This window comes from Sphaerodactylus townsendi, linkage group LG08 (assembly GCF_021028975.2).
Source record: "Sphaerodactylus townsendi isolate TG3544 linkage group LG08, MPM_Stown_v2.3, whole genome shotgun sequence".
In the NCBI taxonomy this organism is placed as follows: Eukaryota; Metazoa; Chordata; class Lepidosauria; order Squamata; family Sphaerodactylidae; genus Sphaerodactylus; species Sphaerodactylus townsendi.
This window is the reverse complement of record NC_059432.1, coordinates 96,433,497-96,448,803: the sequence shown is the minus strand read 5'-3', so window position 1 is coordinate 96,448,803 and position 15,307 is coordinate 96,433,497. Positions and strand designations below refer to the sequence as shown.

Below are 15,307 nucleotides of genomic sequence, written 5' to 3'. Positions count from 1 at the left end.
AAGTCACAGCTCAGAATTCTCTCTGCCCTGTTCATTGTTAGGGCTGAGAAGAGCTCAGAGTTGATACCTCTGCTTTTTCATCTCTGTAAGGGAGTCTTAGAGGTTAGAACTCCTCCCTTCTCCTGCCAAGAGGAGAAGGGAAGGAGTTTCTAAGCTGCTCTGAGACTCCTTACAGTTGAGAAAAGCAGGGTATAAATCCAGGCTCTTCTTCTATTTTTCATCCTCCTGGATCTTTCTTCCCCAGCCACAGACAGGCATCAACACACCCGGTGTGACACCAAGCAGCCTGAAGACTGAGGGACAGAGGCGTATCGCCCCAGGCAGCTGGCAGCTGTTTGGTTGCTATCTTTGACCAAAAAAAATGAAATAGTTGTAAAATGGTTTATTTCCAGGAGCAATTAGGAGGCATTAAAGGCAACGGGAAACACAAACGCTGATTGATTTTGGGGAGGAGGGGAAGGGGAAATAAGGAGGACCGCAAAATAAATGTTGCAATAATGCCGAACACTGTAGGCCGATAATGACATTGCTCTACTAGGACGGAATTACCTCCCATCCCAACCAGCATCATCATTACATATCTCAGCCCCACGATCAGTACCTGTCAAAACCCTTCATATTGACAAATGCCCTGTCCGCTCGCATCTGTGGAGAATGTTTTAGCAGCTGAGTGATTATGAATCAAACCCCAGAGCTTCCAGCCCTTACTGCTTCCTTGTGCTTTCCCATTTGTCTCCTGACAAGTAAATGTATCTTGACTTCCCTCTGAGATGTGTGGGTCTTTTCTTTTCTTTTCTTTTTTGCACGGCGGCGTTTGATGAAAGACATTTGGCAAATTGGCAGTGGTACCCTGTACGTTGCAATTTGTAGGGAGCATTAGGAGTCTGAGCATGAAACGAGAGGGCAGGCCCCGGGCGAAAGGGGAGAGAAATACCTGGCGTTAAGCAGGACGTGAATAGTCACTTCAAGGAAACAAACAAGCTGTTGTTTGGTTGTTTGTTTATTGGACTGAAAAAGATCAGGCACGAACCAAGTTATTTTATTTACCCTGTATTTGAATATGAAAAATAAAAGCCAAACTCATCTTTTTAATACTTTTTTTGCGTGTGTGTCACTGCTAAATAATATTGAGCCTGATGGAGTGGCTTTTACGTAAGGGTGATGTACGTGCTCAGCAAATAAAGTGTACGGACACCTTGCCTCATGGGATGAGTCTCACTTATTAAACTTCGGGGGTTTTGTTTCTGTTTTGCAAAATGACCTTGCTTAGGATAGGGGCGATTGGCTTAAGCCGCAGTCGTTTGACTACCATTCAAAGCAAAATGTGTGATTCTAAATATTTCATTCCAGCAAAATTACATTTTTAGCTTTTGCTAAGTCAGTGGATTAAATCCTGCAGCTATGGTTAAGTTAGGGTAGGTCTCCAGGTTTTCCAGATACCATCCATAATTCCCCATCAGCCTCTGTCAGCTTGGCCAATTGGCCATGCTGGTAGGGGCTGATGGAAATTGTAGTTCCTGAACATCTGGAGAGCCGCAGGTTCCCTACCCCTGGGCTAGGGCTAGGGTAGTGCTGTTCCCTGGTGCAGGGGGGGGGGGCTCTTCCAATAACCTCTTGTGTCAGGAAAAGCCTCTGGGCTGGGGAGGAACCAGAGGCGTAGCAAGGGGGAAAGCACCCAGTGCACCAGTCCATCCTCTGCCCCTGTTCCGGAATGCCTCCACCACGCCCCCGGAACGCCCTCACCACACCCCCATAGGGGTGTGTGCCCGGTGCGTCGCACGCTTCCCCTTTCCCCTTGGAGCTACGCCTCTGAGAGGAACTCACCTCCTCTAGTGGAGTAGATGCACAGGATCCAGCCCAGTAGCATTAGTGTGCTGAGGGCTGTTAATGTGAATGGAACTTGACCCATTTTTTGGAATACTTCTTCATTTGCAGTTTTTTTAACCACTGCTTACAATAGTGTGATCTCTCCAAAGTATTTTTTTCAGGAATAAAGCTTCCCTAAACAACCCCACTTTACATTCTAGACATACTTCTGCAACCACCTCACTCTCCCATTGGTTAGTCCCTGATTTGAACTGTTGTCTTGAATTGAGCAGAGTTATTTTTTCTGTGTCATCCAGCACAGAGCTGGCATTGAATGATTGTTAAATAATTTCAGTAGTACTTCCATTAGAAGTATTAGCAAATCTTTTCCATGACCTAAGTTCGTACCGTGTTTCATAGTATCTTTAAGGGCTAGTTCACATGTCCAAGCTCATCCCTTGATTTTTCTACGCTTGATTACTGTGGCCTTGAGGGCTGCCACCACTGATGAATTGTATCTATGGTCATGAGAAAGTTCTAGACTCGATGTTAGACTCATGGTGGCCTATTCATACACGCATGTCACCATCTAATTCCACAGTCTTTACATGTGTGAACCAGTTTAGAAGACAGGCAAAAGTCATTTTGGCTAATAAAATGCAGAGTCTTGTTCTAATGGGAGTGACACAGTGCAACCAGACAGATGCATGAAACCTCTTTTATGTACATAGCAACACTCCAAGTATAGCCATTGTATATACAGAGGCCCCTTCCGCACATGCAGAATAATGCACTTTCAATCCACTTTCAATGCATTTTGCAGCTGGATTTTACTGTGCGGAATAGCAAAACCCACTTGCCAACAGTTGTGAAAGTGGATCAAAAAGTGCATTATTCTGCATGTGCGGAAGGGGCCAGAGTGATCCCATGAGTTGGCTTCCCAGGTCACTTTGATAGAGGTGGAATCTTTGTGCATGTATGTTATCCTATTTATCCTACTGTGCATGCGTTATCCTATTGTCACACAGAAAGAAAGGAATAGTGCAGGCTACCTACCAATCTTTGAATTGGGCCAAGATGGAAGCTTACTGCTGATTTTCATGGAATGAAACGATCACTAGAAGACTGATTAATGGGCTACAAACACAAACTGATCTAAATGTTCTGCCCCCACCATCAAGGACTCTTGGGAATTAACATTCTGGAAAGAGAACAAGAAACTAACAAATCTGCAGCTCCAGGGATCTTTGGAGATATCATAATTGCTCTATCGGTTTGAATCCAGTTTATATTTGCAGATACACTAAGGTGACCAGATGGTCACCTTCATGAACCGGGACAGGCGGCCGGCCGCACGTGCAGCCGCAGGAGCACACGGCCTTCTGGGGCGCTCCCGTTTCCCGCCCTGTCACAGGGCGGGAAACAGGAGCTCCCCAGAAGGTTGTGCGCTCCTGCGGCCGCACGGGAGGCTGCCACACTGCCTTGCGCCCCAGAAGGCAGTGTGGCAGCCTTCCAAAACCCGGGACACTTGAAAAACCAGCGGGACGCGGGACAAGTTGTTTCAAGGCGGGACTGTCCCGCCAAAAGCGGGACATCTGGTCAGCCTAAGATACACATTATATTATCCCTGCATCAGAATTAGTCAGCTGTGTGAAAAAGAACCTTAAATGTGTCATTAAAACAATCCAAAAGTTGTGTTCCTAGTTATTTTGCTGTGTCTGAAAAAGAAAGCCACTGCAAATAGATGCGGTAGAGATTTTAAGTGAATATTGCTTGGATCCGGTGTTCTCTATGGCTCACAAGAATATCCTCACGATACGGTATTTTTTTCCTTCTTGCAGATGTCAGCCATCGAAAACATGGCCGAAAAGTTAGAGAGTTTTAGCGCCCTGAAACCAGAAGCCAACGAGCTCATACAGTCTGTCCCGTCTATGTTCAACTTCCGAGCCCCACCCAGCACCTTGCCGGAGAACCTCCTAAGGAAGGGCAAAGAGCGCTATACCTGCAGGTAAACTTCCCGAGCGAATAACCCCAACAGGCAGTCTGAACAACTCTTTTCTTTTGCAAGCCTCTGTTGTTTACTTTATAAATTACTTGAGAGTGGATGATTAATAGGGATTATGGTGGGTCACTGGCATTTAAAAGGTTCTTTATTCAGCCAGACATGGGCATGTTGTTTGATTGTGTGTTTGTTTGTAATTACCGAAGAATTTTGTCCTACATTACCTTGAGTTTGATAAATGAGGCCGAAACATCGCACACGCGGGCTCATTCCAAAATTTCCTCATCACCTTTATATTAATGCGTGATCTTTTCCCTCATATTTTTTTCCCTGATCATGTACTCCAAGACCGTTTCCCTCTTGATCTTTCCTTTGATAATGCCAAAAGGAAAATTTCACAAGATCTGCTAATGATTAGGAGAGGTGTTAAAACAGCCGAGTCGTCATTCCAAATATTTGGCTCCCATCGACCTCTCCCAAAGAAATCAATGAACGTTTTGTTTGGGGAGCTGGACCGAGCACATAAGACATCTGCGGTCTTTTAGGTCTTAAGTGTAAGGCCGTTTGTAAGACTCAAAGGGAGCCTTTCTTGTTGACCTCAAAATGTAATTAATTTCACACCTCGTTAGGGTGCAATTTTGAATTTGAAATTTTGTCAAAATTTTAAAAGTCCATTTCTGGAGAGTAGCCCTGACAAATATTACACTTTTGGCCTGCCCTTGTCTGAATAGTTTTCAGCGTTGCTTTTAAAGTGAATTTTGCTGCATTTTCGGTTGGTGGAAGGATGGGAGCTTGTTCACATAAGCATTCATGTAGCCTTTTAGGAAGGAAGAAAAATATATGAATGCCTCCTCCTTCATCGGTTGCCAACCTCCAGGTGGGGCCTTGAGAACTAAAAACTGATCAACATAGAGAAGAAGAAGAGTTTGGATTTATATCCCCCCTTTCTCTCCTGTAGGAGACTCAAAGGGGCTTACAATCTCCTTGCCCTTCCCCCCTCACAACAAACACCCTGTGAGGTAGGTGGGGCTGAGAGAGCTCCGAGAAGCTGTGACTAGCCCAAGGTCACCCAGCTGGCGTGTGTGGGAGTGTGCAGGCTAATCTAAATTCCCCAGATAAGCCTCCACAGCTCAGGCGGCAGAGCTGGGAATCAAACCCAGTTCCTCCAGATTAGATACATGAGCTCTTAACCTCCTATGCCACTGCTGCTCCATAGATCCATTTTCCCCAGAGGGCAGAGTCTATAGTACACTCCTTCTATCTGGGATGGTCGTCCTCTTCCACCAAGTTCGCAGCTTCGGGAGGGACACACATGGAGCAGTGAGGGAGGTAGGGGACACCCACCTAGCCAGCCAGTTCAGCCAAATCCACCCTGGCGACCAATGGGGTGACAGATGTCGCAGCCAGATCGCCCTCACATCCGGAGTCTAAAGCACAGCATAGATTCCAGATGAAAATTCTCCCCCACAGGCACTGCTCTCAAATCTCCAGGAATTTCCATGCCAGAGTTGGCAACCTTAGTCCCACCATTCAAGACATTTAAACCCCACCCCAACCCTCCAGTTGAGAAATAAAATTCACTAGACCAGAAGCTGTTTGGGATCTGGTCTTGTCAATTTGACTCTCTTGATTCGTATAGCAGCTGGGGTAGCATTTGGAATAATGAAAACTGATAGAAGAGGTTTATTATTTTACAGCAAGACTCCATTCTGTTCCATTGAAGTCAGGCAACTGTCAAATTACTATTACTGGTTCAGATCTATTGCTGCAGTAGCTGTAAGGGGAAAGTTGCGCCTGTTACTCTGCAGAAGAAATAATCTATGGTCAATCAGTCTTTGTCCATCCAAAAGACTTGTGAATTCACTCGTTCTTGCATCAAGAGAGAACAGGGAAGACATTTTCAGTCGCAGTAATATAGTTCTGATCTCTACTGATGTCACAGTTATTGAATTGTGACGGTTTTTGTTACAGTTCATCCTGGGAAACGTTCATAGGTCTTTCCGGTTATGCTTCATTCTGCTGTATGGCAACATTTGATGTCATGCCATTTAAGCTCAGGATTTTATCCTGCATTTCATGTGCTTTTCACCTCTGGTTTTAAAAAAGCATCATGGAAATGTAAACAGATTGCAAATGTAGCTGTTTATGTTTCCTTCATGGGGGTGACTACAGGAATAAAAGATGCACACCTAGAAACAGATTTACAAATAAACCTGCCAAATTTGAACTAGGTTGCCTGGCCAAACTTACACGTCACTCACGTTTAACCTGAAAGAGGAAAACTCCGCAGAGTTTTACATGGCTTTTTATGCCCAGATCCCCAAAGGTTATTGGTAGCTGTTCCTAGGGATGTGCACTTCAAAGTTATTGTTTTAATTCTGTACTGGAAAGTCAGAAAGAGTATGATTATCACTTTCCTTCAACATCAGAAGTATTGTCAAGAAGTTATGCCAGGATATTAGAACAACACTTCCAGAAAATCAAGGAAAAGTGATAAGTGTGCCCTTTCCAAAATCACCAAATGAAATAAAAAATGTTTTTGATCTGGCGCTGCCTCCTTTGCCCTGCTGAGGCAGCAGGCACGGCTAGGAAAGAGGGCATGAATCCCAGCTAGTCCACAGTACATCCACACATTAAAAGCTGTTTAAAGGATCACTAGTCCAATGAATGAGAGCTCATGTAGTGTAGTAGTTAAGGTGTTAGATTAGGATCGGGGAAACCCCGGTTCAAACCCCCACACTGCCATGGAAACCTGTGGTTGACTTTAGGCCAGTCATACACTCAGGCCCTTTCCACATGGGCCAAAAACAGCGCCCTGGGGATGGCAAAAATGCTGTCCACAGGGAGCTGTTCGCAAGGGGGGCGCAGCTGCTTCGCAGCCGCGCCGCCCTCGCTCCTCCCCAGCGGCGCGAAGCCACTGTTTCCCAACCTTGCTCCCCGAACGAGGTTTTTGGAAAACAGCCGCTTCCAACCGCTGCCGTCGCACAGGGCAGGGGGGTGTGTTCCCTGGCCTTGGCGACGTGCCGGACGGTCGCAGGGAAGGTAGGCTGATCGGGCGAAGGTGCAGTGCGGCGCCGTCTTCCTGGTAGTTTCCGGGACTGTTCGTGCGAACGGTCCCAAGGAGGTTGGGTTGGCATCGTGTACGCCGACTCGACCCCCAGCGTGGCCGTGCGGAAACGGCCTCAGACTCTACCCTGCAAGTATTTGGTGAGAGACCACTATGGGAGCCCAGGGTTAGGCAATGGCAAACCACCTTTAAACATCTCTTGAAAACCCAGTGAGGGTCTCCTTAAGTAAACTGCAAAAAAAAAAGTTCAATGAGAGGTTGATCCTGCTCCATACATTTAAAAAAATGGCAATGTAAGGAGTAAAGGTATTTAAAGGGCCACAGCCCAGCTGCCCCCTGGAGGCATCAGGAGCTTTGAGGGTATCATCCTCCTGGTCTGTTAAATAACGAGATTTCGTATTCAAGTGATTTCTTTTATTGAAACAGCATCAGAATAAAGCATGGAGACTTCCATTGACAGAACTGAGAATTAGGCTCCAGACAGCTTCCATTATACTCCTCTGTCCGTGTCCCTTCCCCGTCACATGACACCTACCCTCGGTACCAGTTCCCAAAGGGGAACAGCACCGACTGTTCTCACAGGAAGGAGACAGCATGGCCTTCACTGGAACAAAACAACCAATACAATGCATTTTGATTTACCTCAGGAAAACCGGTAGCCGTTAGAATGTGAGGAACATTTTTCATTCTTGGGTGTTTTCCCCTGATACAATAAATGTTATCTGTCTTGAGCCACCTTCACCCATGTGAATTTATAAGACAACAATCATCTTACAATGGACTTGTCTGGAAAGCCAGTGTGGTGTAGTGATTAAGAGCAAGTGGACTCTAATCTGGAGAACAAGGTTTGATTTGCTACTTCTCCACATGAGCGACAGACTCTTATCTGGTGAACCAAACTTGTTTCCCCACTCCTACATTCCGGCTGAGTGACCTTGGATTAGTCACAGTTTGTTCAGAACTCTCTCAGTCCCACCTGCCTCACAAAGTGTCTGTTGTGGAGAGAGGAAGGGAACCGAGTTTGTAAGCTGCCTTGAGTTGTCTTACAGGAGAGAAAGGTGGGGTGTAAATCCAAACTCTTCTGCTTCTTCAAACATGAAAGCCACCAGTCTATAGAAATGCTATTTAGGATTTCCATTTTGGATGCATTTTTTCTGGGATATGTCTGTAACATAGCAGAATAATCTGCTATTGCTATTTCACTTTTTCTTTTCCAGAGCTGCTATTTATGCTTCTATCTCATTTTCAGAGCGCTAGGGTATGTGTTTGATAACCAGCGTATTAGTTTATCTGATCATTCTGAAAACATGTCACCTGCCATCAAGGCAAGCCATTATGGAAGCCTACCTTGATGGATTAGGTCTCTCGAATCGTGTCTGGTCTGATCTTCAGTGGATAGAACGATGCCACGTTTGCTGACACATTGAATAAGCTGAACAATTTAAAACCTGTTTATGTCAAGCCAGGGTTCCAAGAAGGGTTGATAGAAGAAGGGTTTTTTTCCCCCCCACAAGCTTTTAGCGACAAAGTGACAAAGTGAATAACAGTAGAATGTCTGGCTGAACGTTATCACGAAGGCCTGCTCTTATATATTGCTTGTGGGTACACTAGAAAACCCAGACATTGCCGCCTTGGTTTTGATTCAATATAATAACTGAATCTGTTTTCAGAAATATTTAAACTCCCAATAAATTGAAGTCCTGTTCAATCCGGTTTAGGGTTTCTCTGCATAATATTAAAGCAAAACATTTAAAACCACTCTCTGATAACAGATACTGCGGCAAGATTTTCCCAAGATCTGCAAATCTAACCCGTCACCTGAGGACACACACTGGAGAACAGCCTTACAGGTATGAGATGAACGCATGTGTGAGGTGGCAAAGTATGGGGTGCTTGTTAAACCCAAGGAATCTATTTAAAGACTTTGTCCATCTGCCTTCCATGCAGGAGTCGCTATAGCAGACTTTGGCTGCCAAAAAGCTTTTGACGATCGGGGGTGGGGGGATGGGAGTGGTACTGTATACTCCTTAGACTAAAAAAAATGGAACGAGGTTTTACAATATGCTGCCATAGATCAAAATTGATCATATTTTGTGCTCCATGCATGGAGAGACTGGTCCAGAGGTCTTTTGCACAATTGGAAGATACCCAGAAACCACTGTGAGGTTTATATGATAGTTTATAGCAGTGGTTCTCAACCTGGGAGTTGGGACCCCTTTGGGGGTCGAACAACCCTTTCACAGGGGTTGCCAAAGACTCTCTGCACCAGTGTTCTCCATCTGTAAAATGGATAAATGTTAGGGTTGGGGGTCACCACAACAGGAAGAACTGTATTAAAGGGTCGCGGCATTAGGAAGGTTGAGAACCACAGGTTTAAAGCCAAGTGTACATAGCCCTGTGCATGATAAGTGAATTAAAAATAACTCTTCTGAAGTTCCCTTGATTAGTAAATGATGGGCATCTTAGTAAGGAGATACAGATCTTCTAAGGTAGCATTTAAAAAACAAGATATGTTCCTGGCTGTGGCAAAATTAATGTAAGAATATAACATAATGAAATCAACATTTATCAATGGATTGGCAAAGGCTTTCACAACTGGCTGTTGTAGGTTTTCTGGGCTGTATGGATGTGGTTTTAGCTTCTAACGTGACATGGCTGTGAAGATGCTAGCCACAGATGCAGGTGAAATGTTAGGAGCCAAAACCACCAGGCCACGGCCACACAGCCAGAAAACCCACAACAGCCACTTGTCAATGGACATATTTGTAACAGACACAGTGTGTAATAGACTTCCCTCTGTGGTACACCTCTGAAGATGCCAGCCACAGATGCAGCCGAAACGTTAGGAACAAGATCCACCAGACCACGGCCACACAGCCCAGAAAACCCACCACAACCAGTTGAATCTGGCTGTGAAAGCCTTCAACAATTCATTTGGGGAACTTCTTGCATTGCCACAGACATATTCCGCCTTGCCAAATGCGTGCACATCCCTCAGTTCTTTTTACCCACCTCTGCGTACCATGGATTTCCATGGGAACCATGGAAGCCTCTAGGAATATTGCCCAGAAGAGCAATTCACAAGCAGAAATGAGAAGAGAGGATTTTAATTTTACACAACGGAACTTTCCCTTAATGAAATCCATTGGAAGGAACTCGGCTCGTTTTCTAACAAAACAAACGTAAACTGGTACATTTTACGGCCTGCAAAGAAAGAAGATCAAGCTCATTGTTTGGGATAGATCTTTCTCCCCCTCTCCAGTCCTGAATTTATTTGAGAAGTGAGCTTGCATGTAATTTAATTCATGCTTTATGAGGTATCTTGAAACATGTTATGCTCCTTTACCACATAACAGCCAGAAACAATTAGCAATGTAATGCATAATTTCTTCCCTGAATAATTGACTTAGCACACAATGTTACAGGCATGTTTTGAAGTTCAGGCAAAAGAGACGATTGGGGTTGGGGGGGGGGGGACGGTGATGAAGACGATTGGCCAGCTGCCAGCCCGAGAATTTGGAATAGTTATAATGTGTCTTAGTAATGGCTTAAAGGGCAAAACAGTAAAGGCTTCAGGGACTCCAAATCACTGCAGAGTATGAAAATTGATGCCTCTGGTACTAGAGTGATAGACTAAACTACTCATGTTGGCATGGTATTAAAGATTTGGAATGTTTATTTCTGGGTTTTGGAAGATAACTGAATTTCCTCCAGGATTAGCAATCGAGCAAACTAATTCCACAAGAAAAGATTTAATCACACAGTGTAATTTTGTGTAGGGAGGGGGAATGGCCTTTCTACCTTATTGGAGCTTTAGAAGCCATTTCAGCCTTAGAAGTCACTCGTTTCATGTTTGCTTTCTTCTCAAAGTGCTTAATTGTGCTGCATTGGAAACACTGTTTCCCGTACCTTACAGACTCTGGTGCAATACTTTTTAATAGATGGGAATAGATTGCTCCATGGTATGGGCTGTTTCATCTGTTCCTTCCTTTGTGTATAACTGAGACACATACTGCATATGCCAAGGGGTAGGGTGTGGTGGTGGGTTAGCATGTACCACTGGGTTCTTTTTGCTGTGCTCTGCACTTCTCCAACCCATTCAAGATCAATCTTTTGTATCTTCCCGAATGGACAGGTGTACTCATTCAGACATATCCTCTGAGGAAGATGCTGAAGTTTCATTTTTGAAATAGAAAGCAGGAAGTAGGGTTGCATTCAGATATTTCTGACCCAAAACAGTGCCCCATATTCCCTGTTTTCTTTTAGATAGGAAATATCCCAAATTGAGCAAGGTGCTTCTAAAATGTTGGGATTGTTTGGAGCAGCAGTGGCGCAGTGGCTAAGAACAGGGGCACTCTTATCTGGAGGAACCAGGTTTGATTCCCAGCTCTGCCGCTTGAGCTGTGGAGGCTTATCTGGGGAATTCAGATTAGCTTGTGCACTCCCACGCATGCCAGCTGGGTGACCTTGGGCTAGTCACAGTTCTTCTGAGCTCTCTCAGCCCCACCCACCCCACAGGGTGTTTGTTGTGAGGGGGGAAGGGCAAGGAGATTGTAAACCCCTTTGAGTCTCCTACAGGAGAGATAGGGGGGATATAAATCCAAACACTTCTTCTTCTCTTCTTATTTCCGCACTGTTTTAGTGGGTAATAGAGCTGGCATCCAGCTATGCTACCACCCATTGAAAAACATGAATGCAAACTTGACTTTGGGACTTGGATGTCAAATCTATTGGGCATTGGAACTAATAAAGATAGACCTCCGTGGAAAACACTGGAAGTAGACCTGGTATTCAGAGAACAGTTGATTCCAAAGGACAGCAGACCTGATATCTGGACAGAGTCCAGGTTTACCAATTCCTAATATTACCAATCCTGAAAATTTTGCTCAAATTGGATTTCAGAAATGATACTGATACTCCCAAACTTTGTGAACGTGATAATCATCCCCTTTCCCAATCAACAGAATGAAATTTAAAATGAAGATGTTTAACGGGCACACCCCTAGTAGGAAGCATAACTCATCAGAGTAAAATACATACAACTCACTCTGAGAGATCAGTAAATTTGTAATTTGATTCCAGTGCTCTTACAGAAGCAGGAGGAAAACATTCAAGAGTTTTGGGTGCACTGTCTTACTAGATATTCTGATCCAAGCAGAATACACAAAAGATGCTAAGGCATTTCAGCAAAGTTTTGCTACTTTGGGAAGGTTTTCAAAGAGCATTTGCTATGTGTCTAACCAACGTCTAACCATTGCCATATGGTTGCAATCACCAGCAGGATGGTTTATTACAATACCAATGAATAAATATCATTAGTAGAAACTACCATACTGGGAGAGTAACAGTGCTATCCTTCGCAATGCTGCAGCTGTTTAAGTCCATTGACGTCAATGGGCTTAGAAGGGTATAACTTTGCTTAGGATGTCTTCATACTTTGTGTAACGAGCCTTTGCGTCATTATGTGCAGGAAAACCTTACCAGAAAAAGCAGCCTGAATTGGATCACAGTCAGTCTGGCCCATAGAACTGACCACATTTTGAAAGAAGAGTTGCATTATGCTTCAGTGTTTCACTTTGATTGATACCGCCTTTTTTTCTTTTTTGCAATGACATGTGCATTGGAGTTGTATTTCGTACACTGGTTTCATCTTTGATGTTTCTTTTCAGATGCAAATACTGCGACAGGTCTTTCAGCATATCATCCAACCTGCAGAGACATGTCCGTAACATCCACAATAAGGAGAAGCCCTTCAAATGTCACTTATGTGACAGGTGCTTTGGCCAACAAACCAACTTAGACAGACATCTCAAGAAGCATGAGAATGGCAACATGTCTGGTATGCATATCACCGTGTTCTCTTTGTCAGCAAAATATTCAGTGCCTTTGTTCACTGCCAGAGGAGTTCTCCTTCCAGAGGAGTAGCAAGGGGGAAAAGCGCCTGGTGCACTGGTGCGTCCTCCACCCCACCCCAGAATGCCCCCGGCCTGCCCCCGGAATGCCCTCACCACACCCCCACAGAGGCGCGCACCCGATGCATTGCACGCACCCCCTGTCCCCTTGGAGCTACGCCTCTGCCATCTTCTGACAAGTTTGTTAGGAGCTCACTCTCATCAGTGAGGTCCACTGATATCTAGGCACTTCCAAGGGATATACATATATTAGTTCTGGCATTCTGAATTAATGATGTCTTCAACTAATCAATTCAGTATGGTGTAGTGATTAAGAGCAGTGGACTCTAATCTGGAGAACTGGGTTTGATAGCCCACTCTTCCACATGAAGCCTGCTGGGTGACCTTAAGCCAATCACAGTTCTCTCAGATCTCTCTCAGCCCCACCTATCTCACAAGGTGTCTGTGCGGGGAAAGGAAGGGAAGGAGTTTGTAAGCCACTTTGAGAGTCCTTATGGTTGAGCAAAGTGGGGTATAAATCCAAACTGTTCTTCCTCTTTTTCTTTTCACATATCTCATGATTGAACCTGGAAATGGATGCTTACCCTTTCCGAGCACTGTAGCGGGCCATTCTGTAATCTTGTGCCCACCTAAATGTAATCTTAACAACTGAGCTGAATAAAGCATATGAACTCAATTGCATCATGCAAGTGACTAGAATCAAGCTTTTGCCTTTCTCTGAAGGTACTGCTACGTCTTCACCACACTCTGAACTCGAAAGCACAGGGGCGATCCTAGATGACAAAGAGGACTCATATTTTACAGAAATTCGGAATTTCATTGGGAATAGTAGCCACAACACTTCAGAAGAAAGGTGAGCTGGGTCTATTCAACTCAACTCAACTTTACCATTATTAGCATTGAAGGTTCTACTCAATACTGCTTGATTTGATTAGTGATAGCTTTTTTTTAACCACTAAAGTATTACTTTTCCAACTTATTTTGGAAAAGATAGCAGATGCAATTCAGAGAAAAGGTTCCTTTAAAGGCAGTGGGGTTATAATGCAGTCATCAAAGCAGAGCAGTGGTTTGCAAGCTTTCTTTTTTGAAAAGGAACCTCCAGCTTGAAAAAGCTTACAAACAATTGCTCTGCTTCGATGACTACGTTTCCCCCCCACAGTGGCGTTTTTCAAAAAAAAAAAAAAAGGAGCAGCAGTGGCGTAGGAGGTTAAGAGCTCGTGTATCTAATCTGGAGGAACCGGGTTTGATTCCCAGCTCTGCCACCTGAGCTGAGGAGGCTTATCTGAGGAATTCAGATTAGCCTGGGCACTCCCACACACACGCCGGCTTTTGGAAAACGCTGGCTTCCATTCGGTGCCAAGCAAACAGCACCGGGTAGAAGCCGGCATTTTCCCCATGCTGGCACAGATCCCTCTTACCTTGTCTCCCAGCCACATCGCCCTCGAGAGGCCAGGGGACATGCCTCCTGGGCTGTGGTCCTGGAGGCATTGCCATGGCCACGGGGGCATGTCCCCTGGCCTCTCCAGAGCGACAACAGCCAGGAGACAAGGTAAGAGGGATTGGTGCCAGCATGCCCATGCGAACGCGGCCCCATGGGCCGCTGAGGCACCCGGGCCATTTGCAGGGCACCGTGCGAACGGCCCTAGGGGGGTGCCCAGCGTCAACTATGTGGTGCACCTCCGCTCATGTAGGCCGTGCAAAAACGGCCATAGATTCACTTTCTGTTCTCAAGGGCAGAAACTGCACGCAGCTTGTGACTTTTACTTTTTTGAGGTTTTTTCCTCATTTTTATGTTGTCGGCCTATGCCCAGCAAACATCTATTTGCGAAGGCAGCTGATTATACATTATATACATATTCAGCCTTTTTTCTTGCTTGATTGTTATGGGTCATTTTTTTCTCCATCTGGTCTCAACATGTCCTCAAATAGGAGGTCTCTAAGAGGAAAAGGCTGATGGGTCGTCCCGTGTTTCCTTTTGCAATTCTGCACTTTAAACTACTTTTGATGGATATTTCATACTTGGCAAATTACTGCACATGAAAACTGTAATTAGCAAATCTGTTTTCTTAATTATATATGGTTTTCATTACTCTGGTTACAATCCAAACCCTGTTCAGTTCAAACAGTTTTCATTTTGCATAGCTTGCAGTGTGGCAAAACCTGGTATATACTTCATAATATTTTGCACCTGTCTGAAATGTACTGTCGATCCACTCTGATGAAAGGAGCCGGAGATACCCACCAGCTGGGGAACAGTTCCGTTTTTTTCAAAATCACTGAAAATTTATATTTTCTTGATGCTTTCCCCGAAATTACTTCCTTATGATTAATGGATTCTATAATCCTCAATGATGATTGGTTCATTTCTGTTTCTTTCTTTTTTTCTATAATGATGCGATATAGCGAGGTTGACCAATTACCCAGAAGATAATTGTTTGTAGTTAGTATAGCGTGATCTAGACAACGATGAGATGGTTTCCGGTGTGGTTTCATTTTATTTAGTCAATAAACAATGTTATT

General features: G+C 44.6%; 1 protein-coding gene across 12 annotated transcripts in view; it reads left to right on the top strand.

Annotated features, from left to right (window-relative positions):
• The window catches only part of MECOM (MDS1 and EVI1 complex locus), a 100,299-nt gene that overhangs the window by 76,245 nt on the left and 8,747 nt on the right, over positions 1-15,307 (top strand). For all 12 annotated transcript variants that reach the window (XM_048506169.1, XM_048506167.1, XM_048506160.1 and 9 more), the window contains 4 exons: positions 3,648-3,814; positions 8,648-8,725; positions 12,545-12,714; positions 13,511-13,640. In XM_048506169.1, the coding sequence (XP_048362126.1) occupies positions 3,648-3,814; positions 8,648-8,725; positions 12,545-12,714; positions 13,511-13,640 (545 nt within the window). The remainder of the gene's footprint in view (positions 1-3,647; positions 3,815-8,647; positions 8,726-12,544; positions 12,715-13,510; positions 13,641-15,307) is intronic.